At 46.5% G+C, this 24028-nt stretch overlaps 1 protein-coding gene across 28 annotated transcripts in view; it reads right to left on the bottom strand.

The window, feature by feature from the left end:
• ZMYND8 (zinc finger MYND-type containing 8) overlaps positions 1-24028 on the bottom strand; it is a 121750-nt gene that overhangs the window by 13459 nt on the left and 84263 nt on the right. For 20 of the 28 annotated variants that reach the window (XM_033094351.1, XM_033094349.1, XM_033094354.1 and 17 more), the window contains 5 exons: positions 16770-16922; positions 13537-14046; positions 8723-9094; positions 6593-6783; positions 1685-1765 (listed from right to left, as the gene is read on the bottom strand). In XM_033094351.1, the coding sequence (XP_032950242.1) occupies positions 1685-1765; positions 6593-6783; positions 8723-9094; positions 13537-14046; positions 16770-16922 (1307 nt within the window). The remainder of the gene's footprint in view (positions 1-1684; positions 1766-6592; positions 6784-8722; positions 9095-13536; positions 14047-16769; positions 16923-24028) is intronic. The other 8 variants (XM_033094366.1, XM_033094363.1, XM_033094361.1 and 5 more) reach the window with 2 other exon arrangements.

The raw sequence follows: 24028 nt of genomic DNA, 5'->3' as shown, positions 1-24028 counted from the left end.
ACAATTAATTATGCTTCACGGGCCGGCCCGGTGGCTCAGGTGGTTGGAGCACTGTGCTCCTAACGCCCAGATCACTGGTTGGATTCCCACGAGGGCCAGTGAGCTGCGCCCTCTACAGCTAAGATTGTGAACAACAGCTCTCCCTGGAGCTGGGCTGCCGTGAGCAACTGGAGGTTGGCGTGGGCTACTATGTGCCGCCACAGGCTACTGGGCTACCGTGTGCCGCTGTGAGTAGCCGGCAGCCAGAGTGAGTGGCTGGCAGCCAGCATGAGCTGGCGACTCACTGCCTCAGTCAGGGGGAGCGCAAGGCTCATAACACCAGCATGGGCCAGGGAGCTGTGTCCTACACAACTAGACTGAGAAACAACGGCTGGAACTGGAGTCGGGGAGGGGGCGGGAGGAGGGAGGGTGGAATTATGTTTCACTATGGAAATGCTGTGTTCAAATGTGAGGGCTGCATATTACCTCTCAAAATCTGAGAAATTCTGGTACATCTTGCAAGACCCAAGACCCAAAGTGAAACTTTATGGACCTACACTTTGAACGACATGACATGCCTATTGTTAAAATGAACGAAAAAAAATAAAGTCTGGTGGGGGATTGTAGTGGGGAGGTGTTTCTAAAGCACCCTTTCCCCCTCTTGTTTGATGTCCCCGGCACAATCAGAAAGAGTCGTATTAGCAAAGATATCCAAGGCGATTCACTGATTACTCGTGGGGCCTCTAATATTCACATTGTTCCCTGTTGAAGGCCTAGCAGGGCATCTTCCTGAAGATTTACTCTGCTTCAACGGAGCGCCAGCCCACTCTAACCCTGCCAGGCCCCCATTCATCAATGCCTCTACATGGGGTTCCCCCAGTTCTCCAGCATCACTTTCTGTGACCTCAAGAAATCCTGCCAATCAAACATATGGTGATGGAAGGAGAACTGACTCTGGGTGGTGAACACACAATGTGATATACAGATGATGTGTTACAGCATTGTACACCTGAAATCTATGTAACTTTACTAACCATTGTTACCCTAATGAACTTTAAGAAAGGAAGGAGGGAGGGGAAGGGGGGGGAGGGAGGGAGAGAGAGAGAGAGAGAGAGAGAGAGAGAGAGAGAGAGAGAGAAAGAAAGAAAGAAAGAAAGAAAGAAAGAAAGAAAGAAATCCTGCCACTTGTCATTTCACCTAGTCTCCTGTTTGCATCTGGCTTGCAGTGAATTAGCCTGAGACAGAAATTCAAGGCGGTTTATTTTTATCAGTGGTCACTTCGTAAGTGGACATTTGAACATTTTCACCACTCGAGTCTCTAGGCCATCACTGAAATTGTGGAAGCACAAATGCTTAGACAACAACGATCACAGGTATAAAAAGTCCAAACTTACAAAGAAGATCAAGGAGCTGATTTTACATGGAGCAAAAAGACCTGGATTCCCGTTTCCCCGGTAGGTTAACTCAGGCTCTGGCTTTGGCTGTTTTATGAGAAGTGAACGGATCACACACAGCTGTCTCGATAGCGCCGGCCTTCTGGCTCAATGAAGAAACACCCTCACCCACCACCCCAATCAGCACGGCAAGCCTGGCAACCGAAGCCAGGACCCTGGGAGGGTTTCCAGAGAAGCTTCTTCGTGGTACCATCCTACAGCAGCCCATAAAACGCACTTAGCAAACAGGGAGTTAACGTGTCATCTCTGACCTCAGCTATTGTGCTTCCAGTAGTGTTTTTAGAAAGATCGTTGTATATTTCTGTCATTGTTCCTTTTATGGCATCCATCATCTGAAAGATAAAACACAGACACAATTGAGGCGATCACGTCCCCAAGCTTTTCCTCAACAACATACAGCTAAACTCTTGCTGTATAAAGCAGCAGTTCTAAAATGGGGGTCCGTGACTGGTGAGGGAGGCAGGGGGTGCTACTGGCATCTAGTGGGTAAAAGCCAGGAGTGCACCAAACATGCCACAGGGCACAGGACAGTCCCCACAACAAAGAATGATCCAGCCCAAAATGTCACTGGTGCTGAGGTTGAGAAACTCTGATCTAAACCAGGGCAGGGATCTCCCACAAGATCCCCATCTCACATTCTGGGAGCAGAGCACAACCACAAAGCTAGTTTCGACAGTCACGGGCTAAACTGGACAGGCCGAACTTGGCCCCCAGATGTGTCTGGTGTGAACAGCATAGTGGGTTCAAGGGAGGGATTGCTTTGTTTTATTGCTGTTTTGTTTTTTTTTTTAAATTCTTTCTCCTTTAAAAGAAACCCAAAACTGTTTTATTGAGGTATCATTGCGATAGCACGCAATTCACCCATGTAAACTGTACCATTCAGTGGCTTCAGTTGTACATCGTCACCACAATTAATTTCAGAACCTTTCATTACCCCAAAAAGAAACTCTGCTCCCCCTCTGCTTTTACATCCCCCCTTTCCACAATCCGCATTGCACCCCAGCCCCTGACAATCACTAATCTACTGTCTATCTCTATGGATTTGCTTAGTCTAGAGATTTCATATCCATGGACTCACAATATGTGGTCCTCTGGGACGAGCTTCTTTGACTTAGCACCAGGTTTATCTGTGTTGCAGGATGTACCAGTACTTCGTTCCTTTTTATGGACCAATAATACAGTGCACTGTGTGGATGTACCATTTCCCTGAAAATAAGACCTCGCCGGACAATCAGCTCTAATGCATCTTTTACAGCAAAAATTATAGTAAAATAAGACCGGGTCTTATGATATATGATATGATATAAGATATGATATGATATGATATATGATATATGATGTAATATAAGACCGGGTCTTACATTAATTTTTGCTCCAAAAGACACATTAGAGCTGATTGTCCAGTCAGGTCTTATTTCCGGGGAACAGGGTAGCTGGCGTGTTATTTCAGTGCCTTGGGTCAGGGTATCGCCTTTCCAGTTTGTTTAACTCTCTGACCCATGAAGGCATCAGCAAGCCTGTGACGTCAGCTCAGGTGCACACAGCAGGGACCTGACGACCGAACGTATTTGCAGGATGAATCTCTCTCCCGCCTCCCCCTTGCCGGTGAGGCCTCCAGCATCCCAGTAGAAAGAGGAGAGGACAGGAGACCAAACCAGGCCCGACCTGGCTGCTGTCCAGCCTCCCCATGCTTTGCAGCCTGAAGGCAGGACCAAGAGCACCTCCACAGCTGATGCCCAAGACCTGTCCCCACCACTACACGTCTGACCACCCACCCTGAGCCTCAGTTTCCCCATGTAGAAAACAAGGATAATAACAGTGACCCTGGTGGGGTGTGCACAGGGATTAACTGAGAAAACCACGTGCAGACTGTGCTCTGGTACCTGCCACAGAGTAGGTGTTCATCAAGTATTAACCTTTTCATCTGATTTTCACAGAATTAATTCACTTGAAACTGCAAAATTGCTGCCAATCCCGAAAACAATAACCCCAACTTTACCCCAACATAGGGCAGAAATGAATAAAACATCTGTTGAGATTTCCACTCCCCGCTTCTTACGGGGCCGACACTGGGACGCTGCCAGCAAAAACACTGCACTTCATGCAGCTTTACGGTCAGCCATTCTGCATGGGCCTCCTTACCCCACTGCACCATCCGTGCCAATTTCAAATATTAAAACGCAATTGCTTACAAGGAAACTTTACCAAATGGATGAAATTCAACACGTTCTTAACGCCACGGCTACATTCCATTCTAGAGAAATCATGAATTTGTGGACTGACTTTCATGCTTCCAACTATAGCAAAGGACTCAACTTGAATAAAGGGTGCCCTTGTGCCAAAACACACAAATCTGGGCCTTCAGCTCAGGGTCACCTCGGAAATAGAAAGAGTTCATCAGCTCTAAAAATATGTCACCATGTTCATTTTCTTAACTGCAAAGACAAAGTCTACCAAGAAGCTCAACTCCTCAATTTTTACTACGAGAGCAAAGGGGGTAGCAGACAGTAACAATAAAAATGGCTTTTGCAGGAGCTGTGAAAACTGGCTCGGGGAGAATCACTAGCCAGATCCAGGTCTCAGTTTTCTCACCTGTAAATACACCGCTTGGACCAAATCAAATAAAGGTGATGCAGGGTCACCTGTATTTTTTTTTTTTTCCAAGCAAAACAAGAGATCGTTTCGGCAATTCTGGACATCTTCTGATGTCAGTAATGAAAAAATGACTCCCCTTTCAATTCTCTCGAAATCCTACAGACCATTCTAGAAAGAAAGACTCAGTTTGCTGCCATTATGTCTTTAACACTTTGAAGACACTCTATTTGTAACGAAAGGAATGGACAAGGAACAGTATCTGGTGAGGTTAAGCTTAACGCTTAAGTCAATTTAAATGAAATTTAATTTAAATAAAGATATTAAGTCAATAACTAGTGGTGAGCAGGTAAAACAAAAATCTTAAGAATAGCAAAAATGACTGACACTTGAATTTCCCTATTGTGACGCTTGGGGACTCTATAACAATTCCTACATTTTAGTCAAAAGGGGGGCAGATATACTCAGTAAGAGACAAGGTTATCCCCAAGATGACGACCTGACGATCTCTTTAGCCACACTGAATCTTACGGGGAGCTGCTTCAAAAAGCCACATGCAAGAACAACCAGTGTGTGGAACTGGACATGTGTGGTCAGCAGGCCGCATGTGAATTCACAAACCAGCTCAAAGCCACTGTCCAGATCCTGGCTGCTACCCCTCCCATCCCATCTCCACCTCCCCGACTGTGTGACCCCAGACAAATGGCATAACCTTGCTGCGCTTCAGTTTTCTCATCTATAAAATGAGCGTGATAACAGTACCTACCTCATCAATTTGTTGTGAAGAGTAAGTAACATACAAAGAGAGCACTTGGAACAGTGTGTGGCCCAGACTAAAAGCCATGCAATCCTCAGCTATTGCTAAGTATCATCTTACCTAGTATGACAGACAGACTCTAAAATGGCTAGCCTGGTGATCTGCTTCTAAGCAACAGCATAGGGTGAAGGTAACTGCAAGTCACTTCTGTGATTAGGCTACACAAGACAACTTCACCTTGCTAGTAGGCTTTCTCTCTCACTGGCTTTGATGGAGCAAGCTGCCTTGCTGGGAAGGCCCACGAGGGTGGACTCCAGCCAACAGTCACCTAGGAACTGAGGCCGTGGAGGTAGTGAATCCTGCCAACAACCGCCTGAATGAGCTTGGCAGGGGATCCTTCCCCAGTCAAGTCTTCTGATGAAACCCCAGCCTTAGGAGATGCCTCGTCTGCGGGCGGCCACAGGTCCTGAAACCGAGGACCCAGCTGAGCCATGCCTGGACTCCTGGCCCACAGAAACTATGAGGTATAGAAATGTGTGTGGTTTTAAGTTGCTACATTTTGTGGTAATTTGTGAGGCAGAAATAGATAACGAATACACCTAGACAGAAAGATTTTTTTTTTAAATGACCAACAAAAACTCATTAGTAAAATACTATACATATGTCTCACACCATCCAGAACTAAAAAAGATCCTACACGTAACACAATAAAATAATAGCAACGCTTTATCATATGACTTAAATAATTTTTGAAATAACTATTCTCAACTATTGTCACCCATTCTCTCTATAAATTTGAATAGTTTACTCATTAGTAACTAACGAGTAATTTACTCCCTAGTAAAGAGGAAATTATTACCTACTTAATAATTTACTAGATACTAAGCAGATTATTACTAACTACTACTAATATTACTGACAGTAAGAAGCCCAATGACGAGGAGTTAGGTAGGGAACACCGTGCAGTCTACCAACAACTCTGCATCAAGTACCTACCGGTACTGTGTGCCAGGCACCATTCTAGGCCCCAGCAGCGAGCAAAACAGACAAAATCCTGTCCTTGTGAAGCTGACGTTCTGGTGGTTACTCTTGCTACCAAGTGGTCTAATGAAATGTACCTGCACATCATTCCAGAGCACTCGCTTACGAGGGTGAGAACTACAAGTTTCATTTGCCCAAATTCCACAAAGGAGCATGAAAGCACTTGGCAAATGAAGAGAGAAAAAGAAAGAGCCTGCACTGAGAGAATACCCAGAAGTGACCACACAGTGGGAATCCTGCCAGCCACGCCACTCAACAAGGACCACGCCCCAGAGGATGGGCCAATTGGGGGAGGGAATCCACTACTCCCCAGACCATCTTGGTTCCTGGAAAACTCTAGGTGCGGGCCTCATACCTGGTAAGTCTCACCTTTAAGCCTCTGTCACTTTTATTCCACGTGGTTTCTAAATACACACCAATCCTTTGGTCTGTTATTAACTGAAGGAACAGAAATTTGCTCCAGCACTTACGGAAAATCTGTCCTTAATGAGTGACTTGACTTCTGAAGGGAAAGGGTGATTCTATGTCCTTTTCTTGCTATGTACTGACGTGAGAATCTAAGCCTGCTCGGAGTAGGATTCGGTCTATTCCGCATTTCCCTGCTTAGATTCAACTTTAGACCCAAGTGGAAAATTTAGTCTCGGAGATCCTCAGTAAAAGCAGGGTCGTCTCTCCTAAACACCCCCAACACCTGCGAGGTCATGACCCTACCAGGTCCCCTCAGGAAGCGGGTCCTCCCACATCCTGCCAGGCGCCTGCTGGCACTCACTTTGCTTGTGTACTTGGCTATGTCGGCGGCGACATCGGCTGAGGCGGTGGCAATGGGCAGGTCCGCGCTGATTGAAGATGCAAGGGTGCTCGTGGCCCCTGAGCTGGTAACCAGGGGTGACGACTGAGTGCTGGTCACCAGGGTGATGGTGGAGGTGGACGGGCTCTGTGTTATCTCCTTCTGCTGAACAGCTAGGAAAGCGAAAGGTCCTGGTCACCCCACTGCTGTGGGAAGGGACTGTCACAGCTCAAAGCTGTGGCAATGGAGCCCCTGAAATACACCCTGCGTGCGAACTTTTCTACTTCCAAGTGCCAAAGGTTCCCTCTTGGCCAAACTCGAGCCAGGCCCCTCTGAGCTCTTTCTTGACGAAGTCTCAACCTTGGCCTATATAGACTTAAACACTAACACAGGCTCTAACAGCTCAAGGCCGCATGCCTAGGATGACCCCAGCCTCCCTTCAAAGTGCCTGCCTGAGAAAATTCAAGGTGGCCAAAAAAATGAACTGGTCTAGCCAATAGCTGAAGATGGGGCCCATCTCCCAGCCTCTGTGGGAACGTGGGAGCTGGACTTCGATAGGTGTAGCTTAGCTCACCCAGACGGGTCACACAGGGACCAAGCCCTTTCCCACTTTTGTAAATTCTCACTTCCCTGATGGTACTGTCCCACTTACCCGCCCCTTGCTACTCCCTCATCCTCTTTTTAAAACGCCCAGTCACCTCGGTACAAATCAAAGTTGACTTCAGTTCACACTGGACTTTTTCCCCTAATGCTATAGTATATGACTGAATAAATTCTGTCCTTGCCACTTTAACTAGTGCCTAGCTTTATCTTTGACACAGGACAAGGTGGAAATGGAGAACCATACCATGGGGCCTCTTCTGGCCTAAAATCCCCCTGGGAAAGACTCAGAATGCTTACGGGGTCTGGAAACAGAAGACTGGAACTGGTCATGCCAATCTCTAAATCTCAGGTTCATTTCTACCCCACCAACTCTTTCCAAAGGGTGATCAATCCAGCTGTACTCCAACTTTGCCTGTTCAATCTTTCAGTCGTCCTGCTCCCCAATCTTTGAAGGATTTCACAGAGGGCGGGGTGGAAGGGTACAATTCAAGATCTGACTACCTCTCCCCCTCCTATCCTGCGACTACTCACTAGGGTGCACTCAACGCACTGAGTTTCAGTCAGGAGCCCCACCTCCAAGGATCTAGAGGCAGGTTTCCCCATGAGACAACATCTAGCTACCTAGGTGCTACAAAAGCTGAGCAATGGGTACCCATCAGATGAGCACTTTCTTTGCCAGCTCCACATGGAGCCTCCTGCAGTTGGTGGGGATTTGGATCCTGCAACTTCAGCCACTGGTTCTTGATGCAGGCTCTTCCTGTGGAAGTGGCTAAGCCCTCGTCGCTCAGGTAGCCTTGGCCACCAACATCTCTGTCCTCTTTCCAAACAATTCCAAGAGGTTCATATGTGCGCACAAGGAAACGTATACAAAGGTAGGCACTGCAGCACTGCTTACAACAGGAAAAACCTGGAAGCAACCTAAATGCCCTCCAGTAGGGGAATACTTTATAAATAAACTATGGAATACTATGCAGCAGTCTAAAAGAATAAGGTAGAGCTGTGTGTACGGACATGGACGGACCTCCAAAACATGCTGATGGGTAAAAAAAAAAAAAAAAATGGTACCATTTTTATGTTTTAAAAAAGAAAAAGAAAAAAAAGGAATATTTTTATGGAGAGCCATATATATAAATATATATGCACACATGCATACAAAAAGTTTACTGTTAACAGTGGCCACTGAGAAAGAGAGAATAAAAGGGAAGGTCCACCGGGACAATAGACTTTTGTGTAAATTATCTTGCCCCCTTTCTAAGGAGCACAGATGCATGGATTACTTACAAAATGAAAGAAAGAAAAAATTTAAATAAAAGTAAAAGAATCAAGTCGCAAAACGATTTTTAAAAATAACGCCAAGTGGAATGTGTACGGCCTTCAGGATACAACGGCCAGGAAACAAACAGGAACTAAAAAAAATAATAATAATAATAATAAAACAATGGTTTTTCTCCTGTTGATGTGGCAAAAAGGGACCGGGCGCCACGGAGAGCAGAAGGGGAGGCTCGGTACCTTTCACAGCCTGTCTGGTCTGATATCTCGTCCCCTGGGAAGACTGAGGCTGCTGCTGGTTTTGCTGCTGCTGCTGCTGCTGCTGACGCTGTATCTTCTGCATGTGCCACTTTTGGGAGGACGTTTGAAACTTACTTGATGAGTTCCACACGACCCGCTGCACGGCCGGGGCAGTCTCCTTCGGTAAAAGCGGCCTCTGCTTTTTCACCGGGCTTCCTGTGGCGGCGGCGGCCGGGGCCGTGACCGTGGACGTGGTGCTGGTGGTGGCCGTGACACCAGCCGTGGGAGTTTGGGAAGACGAACGGGTGAGGACCGGTGTTTCGGGGGGAGACTGGCTGCCTGCCGTAGTGGATGGTGGAGCTTTAGCTACAACTAAAGCCGATGCATGGAAAAAACAAACACAAAGTAACGTTGGGACAAGGTTCGCCGGCAGGGTCTCTAGGCCAGCAAGTTCTGGGGGAAACAACTCAAGGCCAGTTCTGCCCAACAAATGCAGCTCACCAAATATGCGTCCCCCCACCCCCACCCCCAGCACATTCTCACCTTATTTACTTATTAGCATCTTCTATCTCAGAGTATCGAGCCTCCTTTTGTGAGCACTTGCTCACATCTGGACATGTCAACGCCTCTGGGGGAAATGGAGTGAACCAGACCCAGCCCCTGCCCTCACGCTGCCCATCAACTCCCGGGGGAGGCAGTGGATGAACTCACTGCAAGTGTCTTGCTTTCCAAAGCTAAAATTGGGTGAACTTGGTGAAGACCCAGGCAAAGTTAATCCAGAGATTACGAGAAACCCCTGCACTACAGAACCTAGAAAGCGCCTACCCCAAAGAACCAGATGGCCTCAGAAGCACTGAATAACATTAAATCATTCAGAAACAAAGTAACCCTTTCACCTGTACTGAGCCCCTCCGGGACAGAGGCTCAGTGTGGTACCCGCCTTGATATAACACTAAAGGGAATTCCGCCCCAAAACCAGGACCTTCCCGAGACACAATGATATTCATCTAGAATTTGGGAGCCTTGCTTTTGTTTTGATGGTATTTACTCCTGCCACTATTTTGGAATCTAGCAAGCAATACCGGTTTATCTATTGTGCAGTGGTCAAGTTTAAGATCAAAATGGGCTTAATTTTTTTTTTTAAAGAGTAAGCTGCTTCACATAAAAATATTAAGTCAAGAATTATAGAAGCAGGATTTGGGAATGACAAAAATAACCAACGTGAATGCCTCAAGTCTGAAGAAACTTCAAACTTGGAAGTATGTCTTTACAGAGTATGTCTTCTGGGAAGAGCTGGGCTCTGGGGGTCGGGGGTAGGCTTTCAACAGGCAGAGATGAGAATTTGGAGGGGGACAGCATTAGCTAAGATAGTTAGGAATAGGGAGGATTTTGATAAGTGAGGGTAGGCAGTGACCGGAAGGCAGATTAGAGCCAGAAGCACTGAGCAGCATAGAAGAAGGTGACCGTTTATAAAACAGGGGTCAGTTATCACTGCAAAGCTCCCCGCCACTGGGAAGGTGAGCCTCCCCACAGAGGAGTCCCCAAGGATCACACACAAAACACAGGTGCAAGTCAGCTCCTCGATCTGAGACGATGTGCCTGGACATCCAACTCCTTTTAAGAGGGATTCTGTCCGTCTTTTTAGATGTGTACCCTCTAGAAGAGACAGGAGCTTGATTATTCTAGGGAAGATTGTCACCAAGGAAAATGAGAAGACAAGCTGACCTTTCTGATACGGGCGCCTTTCTTGGTGGTTATCACTTCTGGCTGGCCCTCCTGCTCCCCTGGAGAGGAGAGTTCAGCCAAGGTCATGGGTGAGAGCACAGGGTGGGGCGAGAAAAGGAGCTCTTCCTGCAGCAAGGAGCCCCAATGCTTCCCTAGGACAAACTGCCAGACACTGGAGAGAGCCCCTGCCCCTTCCAGGGGCACCGACGGCTTTGAACCTGGCCCTTCTAAGAACCCACATGGGGCAGTCCCCCGGCAGGATTTCTAACCTGCAGAAGTACCTTCAATGCCTCCCCTTGTCTGCCACGTGACCAAACAAATCCACTGTTATTGTCGACCTGCTAGCCTAGCCACCCCTTTCGGCAAAGGGCAACCACAAAAAGGTCCTTTTCTCTTTCCCGATTTGTAAAAGCAGACAGCCAGCTTTGCACATGGGTTACTGCTCTAGAACCATGCCTGGCCCATTTTTCCAAATCAAAAACTGGTGCAATCTGAAGATTCCAGGCTCCAAGGACTCTTTAGCGGTTATCATATAGACACTAAACTATTATAATTTCTAGGGGATTCTGATGGTTTATGCAGCGTGGGGGGAAACAGCTACGGAAAATTCCATTTCTACTAGAAATTCAAAATGTATGATCAGTCACCTACATCCCCTCAAAAAAGGGTGAATCTCTTAAAGGCCAGCTGCCCCATCAAATTAACCTACTTATTCCAGGGTTTGGTCACTGTCTTGTATGTAAAGGGAAGACTTTTTAAAAGAAGGATGGAAATGATGGATGTTACAGGTAAGCAAAGGTCTCTAAGCAAGCTCCCTTTGCCTCTGTCCCAAGGTCACTAGCTGTAAGAGATGCTGCAGTATCTGAGAATTTATATTCTACACAGAAGCTGAGTTCCTACCTGAAGGTAAGTCGGAGGTCACCACAGCACACTCCCAAATGCCCTTCGCTTTAATCAATTCGTAAGTAAAAGCACATCGTTGAAAAGATGCTCTACTGCAGAGTCCGACACGAAGCCAATTCTTCAAGACCCAAACCACCATCTGGGGTGGGGGCTCTGGATTTAAGGCTAGTCGGTTCTGCCCCAACCGCTAGGAATCTGCTCTAGATGAATTATGTTTTAGAATCATCTTCAATTTAATCCTCCCTCCACCACACACTCAGGGTCTCCTGGAGAAATTTCCCTCCGACATTAATGCAAGAAGAGCTCTGCTTCATTTAATCAACTGAAATGCTTTTTATTTTTTGGAAAACGTGACATCTTTTATGGGACTGTGTTTCCCTTTTTGCCTTGACTGCTGGGAAGCTCAGAGCCAAAATGAAACCCAACTTTGCTAACTCTGAAGGCTGAAACAGTATGTATTTCTGTATATAAACTTTCCCCAGATCTCTTACTATTCTACGGTCATCTTTTATACTGATTTCTTTGCATTTTGTTCATGATTATGTATCCTTCTCAGTCTGTCACAAATCCCTTCTGGAAGAGGAAAAGACATAAAACCAATCAAAAGATTTGCTCCAGATAGAAAGGGACAGTATTAAGTATAAATATATCATTCATAGCAGCACTGCCATCTGCACCCAAATTTTCCCACAAGCTTCATGGAAGAAATGCTACACCTACTCTGCAACATCAGAGGTAATCCTTCAAACTCCATTCCACAACATAATCGAGTTTTTCAGAGGCCCTCCATTACCCAGGGATGGTGTGGTGCTCTACCTTTCCTGTCCCACTCAATTGCTCTCGCTCTCCCTCCACTGCCCCATCCAGAGGCATTTTGTCCTCTTTTGATAACCTGCAGGAATGAAGGTTCCAAAGAAGCTCAGGTTGACACAACCACAGAAGAAAGATTATTCTCAAGGCCCATCCCTGACTTGCCTTTTAAGCAGCTAGACTAGGAAATCCCCAGGGGGGCATAGAATCACATCTTACTCAAGGGTTTGGTTGAGAAGTTAGCTACCGTCACAAATTAGGCATAGTCCAAAATTAAACCTGGCGATTTAAGTACTCACAAAGTACATCGATTTTATGGCTACAACCTCTCATCTACCCTTAGGCAGAATGTTTCTCCTGGGTCCTCAATTAATCCATCACTATCTTTCTGGGGCGTGTTGGAATCCCCTCACTCCCCGCTTGCCAATCCAACGGAAAAATATGCTGACTGCTCTGTCAATGGGAAGGACACCCTTCAAATCACTCACACGTTCCTTCCGGAAGGTTTGCCAATACGCCTGGGCTACGGCAGGCTTGCAGGCAGCCACTGCTGGCTCAGTCTCTTCAGAGCAGCAGCAGCAACACTGCTGAGACTCGGGCAGCAGTTCTCAACCAGGGAGTCTGTGCCCCGCACCCCCCAGGGACATCTGCCAATGTCAAGGCACTTTTGATTGTCACAACTAAGCAGGTGCTCCTAGCATCCAGCAGGCAGAGGCCAGGGATGCGGCTAAACATCCTCCAACGCCCAGGACAAAGAACTATCCAGCACGAAAGTGTCAGTGGTGCCAGGGCCAAGAAACCTGGACCTCAGGTCAACTAAATGCGAGCACGGTGGGACACCAATTCAGGTGTACGCCATGCAATGCCCCTGGGATTTCTGGTGCCCTAAGAAGCACTACCTCCACAAACGCTCTCATATTCTAGGAAGAAAAGACACTTTGAGATGCCTGGGCAGCGTGCGGGAAGGAAATAGGAGGCTGCCCTCACCAAACTTCAAACTGAACATGTCTTAACAATTTCAGCCTTGTCAAATGTCTCAATGTTGCCCAACACTTTAGGGAAACGAGTGAGCATATCAGGAAAGAAAGTAATTAGGCTCAAAACGATTTGTCGACTGAAAGCAGCTACTACTTTCAAAGAGACTTATTTTCCTCTGGTCAAAAATCAAACACTGGGGGTAGTGAGCAGCTGAAAGGTAGGCAGGCCCAGTTTAAGGCCTGGTCCTATTAGGTAACCAGCTACGTGACCTGGAGCCAATCAAAGCTCTGCTGTGCCTCCTTTGGTGGTGGGAGAGGGTCACGTTAACTTTTAATAATACAAATGCAAGGTGGCATTCGAAACCAAGTCAAGAAACTGGAAACTGTACAATCACTTACCATCCTGCTTGGGAGATGGTTCTTTGGGTTCCTTCTTATTTTTTCGACCCTCCCGCCCAGAATGGTCTTCTCCTAAATCTATGACAAGTTCGCTCTCTGAATCGGAGTCCAGACCCAAATGGACTGTCGGGGAATCCGTCTCATCTTTTCCCTTCAGTTTATCCTTTGTGGGATGCGGTGAGGGTTTTGCTTTTTCCGAGAAGTCCTTTTCAGGCTGGGGACTCGCTTTTTCCTTGACTGAGCCTGGATCTGCTTTCTCGCTGGTTGGCGATGCACTTTTCATCTCCTCTTTAACTTCCACTGGGGTTGCCAGTTTGGGCTTTTTTTTGAGAGCAGATGGCTCTTTGTCCATCCGAACACCCTCTTTGTCATCTGCGTCCTCTGGCTCATTCTTGGACTTCTGCTCGTCGTCACTGATATACTCACTATCGCTACTATCTGACTTCTCAGAATCTTCCGAATCGCTGTGCTCTACGGCCGTATAGACATCTTCTGAGATTTCATTTATGCCTAAATTCAAAAAGAAAACCCAGCATGGGGCGTCGTCGCAAAATAAAGAGCAGGACCCAAAACGCAAACATTTTCCATGCCAAATGCTGGAAATACCAAAAAACAAAACAAAACAAAACAAACAAACAAAAAACATTTCAAATTGCTTCACGTTGGCCTGGAGGGGTTAGCAGTGAACTTAAAGTTGCCATTGATGACAGCTGATAAATGGAACTTGTGTTTGTTTGGAGAGGATTTCAGTTAGCAACGCTCAAAGATGACATGGGACCAACCAACATAAAATTTGAATTTATCTGGAGCTAAATCTCTGCAATATTGATAACTAACTGGGATGTAGAAAATGGGAGGGATGGAAAGGAACACCAGAGATCAAGCTGTTAAAACTGACCCATTTTACAGGGTAGAAAATAAAGGCCCAGGAAAACCATTTGTCCTAGGACACAAAGAAAACCAAGACAGAGGCAAGGCCCAAACACTGGGCTCCTGACTCACCACCAGTGCTCTTCCCATGCATTCTCAAAGCATTAAAACCCTTTACCCTTTGTGTCCAGGCTGCAAGAAGTAAGCCAAAGCCTTAAAGCGGAGGTTGCAAACTCAGAGCCCACAAGCCACATCTGACCAGCAGACACATTTTATTTGGGAAGCAGTGGTGTGGCCCACAGGGTATTTTGATGTTTGTTTTCAATTTGGAACTTGCTGCCCAATTCACAAATCAGGAAATTTCACACAGAAATCAAGGTAAGTGGGCTCGTATTGAGAGAGCAGAATATCTATCTGGGCACCATGGGTCACAGGCCAACAAGGCAAGAGCTGGCTGGAGCTGAAAAGCCACTGGTCCCTTTAAGTGGAGAAGCACCACCTCCAGGTGACCCAGCTGCCCAGCCCCCATCTTGTTCTCTGTACTCATACAGAGCACCGACTGCCATTGCGTTTACTGCATTGTTCGTCCACTTATTATGGAGCCAAGAGGGAAGTCACATATTTCCATGTCTCTATCAAAAGAGAAAGAGAGAAAACAGCAGGTGTTTCACATCCACACAAATGATAATGGGCAAATGTGTATTTCTAACAATAGTTCCATTTAACCCATTTCTGTCTCCTGCTCTCGGTAATGAGTGTCATCAGGCAGTAGGCAAATAATACTAAATCCTGCAAGTTTGAAAAGAGGAAATCCCACTCAACTCTTGGTATTGTTTTCATTCTAGAGCAATGCCATCATAAGTGGAGTCACTGTCCTGACCCAGACACACTGAAGGCAAACTCGCCAAAGGACAAGAGCCATGAAGGGCCCAGGGCACCAGACACCACGTAATGGATGTAACCTGGTAAATTACATCCGTCCCACCAGGGCTCAATCAAAAACAGGAGAAGTCAAAATACAAAAACCCAGATCTGGTGTAATTTCTGGGTCCTAGGGCTTGTGCTACTGTAGTCAATGGACAAGCATGACCGACCACACAAGTGATAGGAAAAGCTTGGGTACTGGAGGAGCAGGGAAGTGAAGTCCTGCTCCTCCACTTTTATTATCTTTGTGACGCTGGATGAGTGCCCTACCTCTCTGAGCCTCAGTTTCTTTATCTGCAATGGGATTGATAATAGCATCAAGCTCGCAGGACAAGCTCTGTGCAGTGCTTACTTAGCACAGTGCAGAGGAGGCATTCGGCAAATGGAAATATTGAAACTGTAATTAACAATAATATAATAAATCAAGGGGTTAGACCAGCTGCGTGGAAGGACCCAAGAAGGATATTTAAATGGCATATAAAACTTCATCCATGCCACTCAATGTTCTAACCAAACAGGCAACCCAACAAGAAATGCTCTCTTCTGACAGCCCAGGTGACTCCCAACTACAGCTCCTTTCTCACCCAAAGATCCAGAGCACCCACTAACACATAGACCTCACCGTGCAGTGGCTTGCTCCCCTAAGACCCCGTCATCCCCTACCTCTTTATAAATGCCCTCCTGGATTATTTACTTATTCAACCAATATTCCAGAGCACTGTACATGTACAATATTCTTGTACAGTATGCACAAGACCCAGTACCTTGGAGAAGGCAAATCTTTATAAGGCAACCTCCCTGCCCTCAAGGAGCTTCCAGTCTAAATTGGAAGAGGTACCCCCACACAAAAGGACCACTGATGCTTCTGAGCAATAAAGTACCAAAGGAAGTAGGCAGATGGAGAGGGTAATCAGAGGAGACTTCCTGGAGGAGGTGACACTGAGCTCAGCCTTAGGGACAGGATTCAGGTAGGGAGCGCGAAGGCATGAAGCATAAGGGAAGAGGAAGGGAGGCAACAGGTACAGAATCAGCCGGGTCTGCTGGGTGGGGAGGGCCCAGTCTGGAGGGGAAGGGTTTGTGTGGGACACTTGTGGGACATACTTGACCCTGACGTTGAGACACTAACATGTACTGAGAGGGAGCACAGAGGCAAACGCAGGAGAACCCTTCTGCTTTTAAACTGTCTTATAACCTGCAGCTCCCGTCTGCAGTCTGTCACAACCGAAGGATAAACTCTGAGGAATTCAAAGGGCCTGTCTGAACAATGAACTAGCAAATCTGAGCTATTCCGCCATGAGTGGAAAACCAGTTTGGTTGAACAAACAACTCAAGGTTAAAACAGCTGCTGAAAGCAGCCAGAATCCAACTCTGATTTCACCCGGGTGTTATGCTTACAGGCGATGATGATGACGATGATGAAAGCAAACCAAAAGACATACCTAATTGTGCTTTGCAACTCTCTATCGTCTTGTCAAGATTTAGTTGGAACCTGCTGCGAATCTGTCGCTTGGGAGAGATGAGAGGAACGGGGGCGGACTGCTGCTGGACTGACTCGCTCAGCTCCTTCAAATCCATCTCGGCCTTGCTTCGATCTGGAAGACACCATTATACCCTCTTAAGACCAGGCACTGGAGGGAGGAACAAACAACGCTCATCGTGTAGCTTCCTTCTCGCAAACACTCAATTTTAGAACATATGTGGGGGAGGAAGGGGGACAAAAAAAACCTGATACATTTTTGTCATTTGTTCCAACATATTATCACCTGCTCGACGACACGGGCCGACGTGGATGGAGGTAATAGCCCAAGAAAACATTTGACAGGTTTACTCAGTCTACTGAACAATCGCCCAGGTTGCTTTCAATATTTAAAACGCACCATCCCAACAGATGTTTGCCTGTGGAAATCAGCATTATGAGAGATCTCAAAAGCCAAAGGTTACCGTAACATGCTGGATCTCAGTATTAGCAGATAAAGTGATTGGCCAGAGTGTGCTTTTAATTTCAGGCCCAGATCAGAGAGAACTTGTATCCAAGAGAGACGCTGAGCCCCTCAGAGAACAAACACACTGAGAAGTGGGAACCTCGACTTCTCATTTACCATGGCAGCTTCATTTCTCATTCTTACTCGACCTAGCCTGGAGCTCAAATTAGAAAGGGACGGAAAATATGAAGAGAGGCAGACCTTCCCTCCAGCCCACCGGCTGTACCTCCCTTTGGCTCACAGCATCTGAGGAAAGGTAAACAGATTAGCCCTGGCTATTGAATCTGTGTCTTCTGGCTCAGGTAAGAGTCCAAGCTCCTCGCCTTAACCCCAGGCAAAAGCAGCTGACTGATGGTGACTCAGACCCAGAGGTCCTGCCCCCGTCCGCCTTCTGCCGTGGGTTCTTTATATGACCAACTGGACCAGATTCCAAAGGGTCCATGAGTTTGCGTTTCTCGAATTCTTTCCCCACCACCTCTAGTGCCCCTAAAACATAAGAAGCGGACAATGTTAAGGTGGCTGCAAGGCCCAGAAAGCAATGAGACACAATGCAGGCAGGAGCAGTGTGTGTCTCTCACCCTGCCTGCCACCCCTGGCATCCCCTCCAACCGACCCCAAGCAGAGAATGTGGGCACCTTTCCCACACCGACCGATCCCAGAAAATCAGTCCGAAAGCCTGTGGCATCAAACCAAGCACAAAGAGAAGCCACCTCTGCGCTGTTTCCACCAGCTGTGAGCTCACGCCCTGATTCCCCTCCGTCTCCCTGCTACACCCACCCAAATGCCACCTCCATCCACCAAGTTGTTAAGGAGACTAAGCCAGACTGCCAGGGCTGTTCAAAGCCTTCACTCTCTCCCCTCGATTCTTTTCCAACATGACCCACGCACCTTCTCCTTCTCCCAGGAATGGGGCATTCCCTTACCCTGCACACCCAGAGACTTGTTCCTTTAAAGTGACCACAGGCGGCTTCCAGGATGCCCCACCCAACACACCCACAGGTGACCAGAGCAACAAATAGCTCCGACTTGATTTTATCACCATAATGAGGTCCCCACTAAGGTAAGATTAGGAAGGGCCTTTTCCCAAAGACGCACTCAGGGAGATTCCAGGAATGTGCTCAAAAGAAGCAGAGGCAGCATCCTGGTAATTCAAGCAAAGGCTCTAAAAAGATACCTTTGTGCACGCATGTGCGTATGTGGCTGTGCTGTGTTGTGTACACATGTTCATGTGTCTGTTGTATTGGGTATACATATACATGTTACATGTTCGCATGTATGTGCATGGGTGTTGCATTGTGGTTGTGTGTACATAGGCATGAGCATGTGTACATGCATGTGCTGTGCTGTGCGTACACATACGTGTTGCATTTGTATGCATGTGCGTGTGTGTGTGCGCACATGGGCTGTGTGTGTGTGTTGCATGTGTGTGCACACATGTGTACACACATGCATTGCTGACCAGAGCCTACCAGCACCAGGACTGAAGACACTCACGGAGATGACAGTGTGAATACAAGCCACTTCGGAGAAGGAAGAATGTTCATTCAAATTTAGTGGAAAAGCACCTTACAAAGAGAATATAGAGAATGAAACAGTGATGACACAGCAAGGAGAGGGAAGAGGAGAGAGGGAGGGAGAACCAGGGAAACAGAAAGAAAAACAAGATCTGATTAAAGAGAAGTATGAACAGGACTTAAGGACTCCAATAGTCGAGCTGCTAATGTGACAGCAGAAGGGGGAAGGACGTGAGGTCTGTCTCACAATTTGTGCTCTGTGAAATGAGGAAGCCAAATGGATTCCAGAGGGAAAAGGCAGCCTTTTCAAGCGGAAATCAGAAAAGAAGCATCTCACAAAAATACTTTCCATGAAGTGGGATGGGGGCAGGCGAGTGATATGCTCATCGACGCCCTTAATAACATTCCGACATGACTAATGGATTCCATATATGCCGTTCCTGAAAAACACAATCTACGACCAAGGGTCAGCAAACTTTTTCTGTAAAGGGCCAGAGAATACATGAGGCTCTGCGGACCACCCGGGCTCTGGTGCAAAATCAGACATAAACAATATGTAAATAAATGGGTGGGGCTGTGTTCCAATAAAACTTTATTTGCAAAAACCGGTGGGGGGCCAGATTTGATCTGCAGGCTGCAAAATTTGTCATCCCCTGTGTTCTAGTCCCAGTGAGTGTTCACCTGGCTCACAATGAAATTACTTGTAGAGCTTTAGAAAAAGAAAATCCTAATGCCTTGGGCACCACGCCCCCAGAGACTGTGAATTAACTGGCCTGGGGGACAGCCTGGACATTGGCCTTTTCAAAGATCCCCTGGTGACACTAATGGCAGCTAAGGATGAGAACCTTGTATTAAACCGATCTCCTATGTGAGTAAAGAAAACTCACAATTTGCCTTAACTCTGGTGTTTCCGTGTTAACAGTACCACCTGTGTTTCCGTGTTAACAGTACCACCTTCTGAACCTTAGGGTTCACAGAAAGAGACCTACACCTCACCGCGCACGCCCCGGTTGATGCAATCTTTTAGCGTTAGCCTAAAAAGACTGAACTATGGAATATTCATAATCAGGAAGAACAAAATGAAGGTAAAGCATCTCATTTTACAAATTAAGGTTGCTCTCATCAATAAGCTACCATACTGTTTATTCTAACAAGAAACCACGAAAAACCAGGAGGCTGGGATCAGGTGTCTGGGAGTAGACCTTCAGGTCAGCCAAATGTAATTATCTTTCTCAAACTTCCAGCCATGTCTGACTCTCTCCTCCCCCACAGGAAGAAGAGCTGCTCTCTCTCATTTAGCTCATAGTAGCTTCTCGGGACTCCTTCCACCCCTGCCCTTCTATATCGGGAATCTCTTTTAGAATCCACCTTTGCTGCCAACATATTGAACTTTTCAGATGATAGGAAGACAGCTCAGGCTATAAATGGAAACCAAGGATTAAAAAAAAAAAAAAAAAAAAACCCACGCTTGAGAAAGAGGCACCATCTTACATGTCTGGAGGGAGCATAAATCAGAACAGCCCCGTTAGAGGGCAATTTGACAGTATCTCTCGAAACATCAGCTGCATATGGCCTTTGGCCTGTGATTCCCCTTCTGGGAATTTATCTTATGGATACATTCCCATATGGGCCAAAAGGTCTTCATTGCAGCTGTTTTTAACACCCAAAACAGAAAACAACCTAGCGTCAATAAATAAAGTGCCTGGATAAATAAGTTACAGTCCACCTTGAAAAGGATTAAAATGCAGCTGCGAAAATAAAATGGGAGCAGATCTCTGTATGCTATAGGAAAAGCCAACCTGTTTAATGAAAAAGGCGACAACTGGGAGAACACTTAGGCACTCGTGTGGGGGAGAAAAGAAAGAAATTGAATACAGATTTGAATACATATTACGTGTTCTTGGGGTTTCTCAATGCTGGCACTAATGACATTTGTGGGGGGGTGGCAGTGGAGGGACAGGGGATCGGGGAGAGGGTCGTCCTGTGTATTGTAGGATGTTTAGCAGCAACCTGGCCTCCCCCACTAGATGCCAGTAGCACCCACATCCCAGTTGTGGCAATAAATATGTCTAGACAGAGCCACATGTCCCCTAGGGGACAAAAATCACCCGGTTTGCGAACCACTGCTATCTATCTAGAAGAGCTCTCCACGGAGACTAAAAACAGGTAACAGTGGTCACCTGTGGGGAGGGGGCTATAGAAACAGGTGATCAGAGGCTGCAGACAGGGTGACTTTTCATTAAACGTCTTTCTGTACTTTGACATTTCTCTTACCACGTGCATTCATTACTTATAAAAACAAAATAAACTTTCTAAAAGAGAAATATAAGCACTTCTTTTTCAGTTAAAGAAAAAAAGACCTCCTTTGTTAAAAGCGTTAGGCAGACTACAACGGGTGGACTTACAAGAGCCACAAAATGGTGGCTCCTTCCAGAGAACACTGTTATTCAGACAAGAAACCCTGGCAGATGCTCCCAGATCCGTCAAACCGAGGTTTTCCTCACTTCACTCGCTATACAACAAACAAACCAAAAAAATCAAGACAACATCTGGGAGACCTGGGCCCCCACTCTGCATCCACACTCTCAAATGCCTGACTTCCCAGGTATCGCTTTATGCAGAGAAAGAAAGGATGCCTCCCACCAGCCACCACAGAGGAATAAACAAGCAGACATGCTCCAGGTCTGACGGCTTTCTAGTGCTGTCTGCACCGCGGCAGAGCATCAAGGCACATTTTTGTCACCCACAGGACTGCGGAACTGCTGTATTTGTTCAGCCCATAGCAGACACCCTCTGTGAGAGAAGCGGAGATAAGAGGATTTGCAGAGAACACATAACGGAAATCTAGAAGAAAGAAAAGAAGCAGGTCCAGCCCCCTCCTCTCTCCTAGTCTTCCCAGCTCATTCTTATTTATGACTTATTTATGATCGCTGTGGTGTCACAGATAGGGGCTGTACCAATACTCCAGGGTTCGGGCTCCTTGTTTGGAGCGGAGAGAAGAGACCTAAGATGGCAAATGAGGGACCTATGTGTCAGCATTCAGAGCGAGGACTGTCTGCAGGAACCTTCCCTGTCATGCATGAAAATTAACTATAAGAGTAGGTAAGTAACCCACGGATGACCCGTGGGCTGGCTTTTGTATTTTTAGCTATCTTTGTTTGTTTGGCCCAAGCACAGTTTTTGTTTTTTGATGAAACTGATGCCAAATTTTAAAAACTAAGAGAGTTCACATAAAAATCTGGATTTCTGGGTTTTTTAAAAACTTCAGAAGCTGACAACACAGATTCAACTGGCGGGAGCTGCTTCCTTTGGAAAAGCACTTTGTCCTCCGCATGACTGCCCATTCCCATTTGTCCCCGTACCACTCTGGCCCCTACAGCTGGCTGACTTATCAACAGCGTAAGAGGCACAGTGCCAAGGGCACATGAAAGTCAAAACACAGCCCTGTCTTGTAGCATTTCAGTTCCTGCATCTTACTTAAGAACCCAAGCTAGGAGCAGACATGCCTGAGTCTAAAGGCCAGACTTTACCTCGGACCATGTGTGATCCTGGGTAGGCAACTTTACTTCTCTGGGCCTCAGTTTCCACTTCTGTGAAAGAGGGCTTTTACCTACCTTGAAGGTTGTTGTGGTTTTTTGTGTTTTTTTTAATAGTTTACGTTGAGTAAAATTCACTTTTGGGGAAATACAGTTCTGAGTTATATATAACACCTGCAGATTTGTGTAACCACAAACAGAATGCAGGACAATTCCATCTGCCAATCACTTTGCGATCTGTAGTAGAATCTTCCCTTATTCCCAAGTGCCGGCAATCACTGATCTGTTTACCATCTCTATAATTCTGCCTTTTCCGGTGTCATTTTTTAAATTAAATACTGTTTTTGTTAGATATAATAATGTCATCATTATCCTTGGTGCTCTGTTTCATTTCTGTCTGCTCCAACTACGTAGTTACATGGACAATAGACATAATATAACCCCATGAAACAGCCCTCAGATGCTTGAGAATCATGTAGCATTTCCCTCCACTTCCTGATTTTTCTACCCATCCATGGCACTTTTCACTGGTCCCTATCTGATCCTCTTCCCATCGGGTAATTGAAATCCCAGCCCATAAAACACCCACATTCCCAATGCTTTCATTCCTGCTGACAAAACGAGGCGTGTCCCAGAAGACAAGAGCTAGCAGGGAGCTTCTGCACAGGACAGCCTGATTACCCTGTGCCCACCGACCGAAACACAAAACAAGAAGAAATCTTGTACTCCCACATGGGTCAAGCCAAATCGAAAGACCCACAGCATCACGAGGATGCCCAATGACCGCCTGGTTTAGAGAAGGAGCTATTCTTGCCACACATGACTGGCAAAGAGGAAATGTGACCGTGAGAACGCCTCTGCACAGCATTTCTTTTCAGGGTATGGAGGTGGGACAAGGGTGTGAGAAAGCAAACCACTGTTGAGAACAATGAACATTCCCCAGGGTAGCAAAAGGGTCCCCTTTTGTTCGAGTGAGGAATTCCCACCAGCCAATCTGTATTGAAGCCCCTAAAGCTACCATCTGACTGTCCAATCACATCCGGGTGGCACTAACAGATGACCCAGGGTGAACAAGGTGCTGGTCTCCTGGAGACACAGGCTTGTACCAGCCCTGCCACCTTCCAGCTCTGCAATTCTGGGTTCCTCGAGCCTCCTCTTTAGACCTCAGTTTCTCCATCTGTACACAGCACCACAGGACAGGATGAACCCAGAAGGCACTGACCAGCCAGGGCTATGCATTCACGCTGGACCATCCCTCCACACAGGTGGCCACCCCTCCCTTACTAAAACCCCAAGTAGTCCCTCTCCTTATCCATGGGACATACATTCCAAGACCCCCAGTGGATGCTTGAAACCATGGACAGTAACGAATCCTGTACAGACCATGTTTTTTCCTACACATACACACCTATGATCAAGTTTAATTCATAAATTAGGCACAGACGAGATTAACAGTAACTAATTAAATAGAACAATTATACTGTAGTAAAAGTTATGGGAATGTGGTCTCTCTGTCAAAATATCTTATTGCACTGTGCTCTTTACAGAAGCACTTTACGGCTTCTCTTTGGTATGTCTGAACTGCCAGCATCACTACGCTTGCGCTTTGGGGCCATTATTAAGTAAAAGAAAGGTGATTTGAACACAAGCAGTGCAATACCATGAC

The sequence above is a fragment of the Rhinolophus ferrumequinum genome, chromosome 23, assembly GCF_004115265.2.
Source record: "Rhinolophus ferrumequinum isolate MPI-CBG mRhiFer1 chromosome 23, mRhiFer1_v1.p, whole genome shotgun sequence".
In the NCBI taxonomy this organism is placed as follows: domain Eukaryota; kingdom Metazoa; phylum Chordata; class Mammalia; order Chiroptera; family Rhinolophidae; genus Rhinolophus; species Rhinolophus ferrumequinum.
Note: the sequence above shows the minus strand (reverse complement) of the source record. Positions and strands in the feature narration are given on the sequence as shown.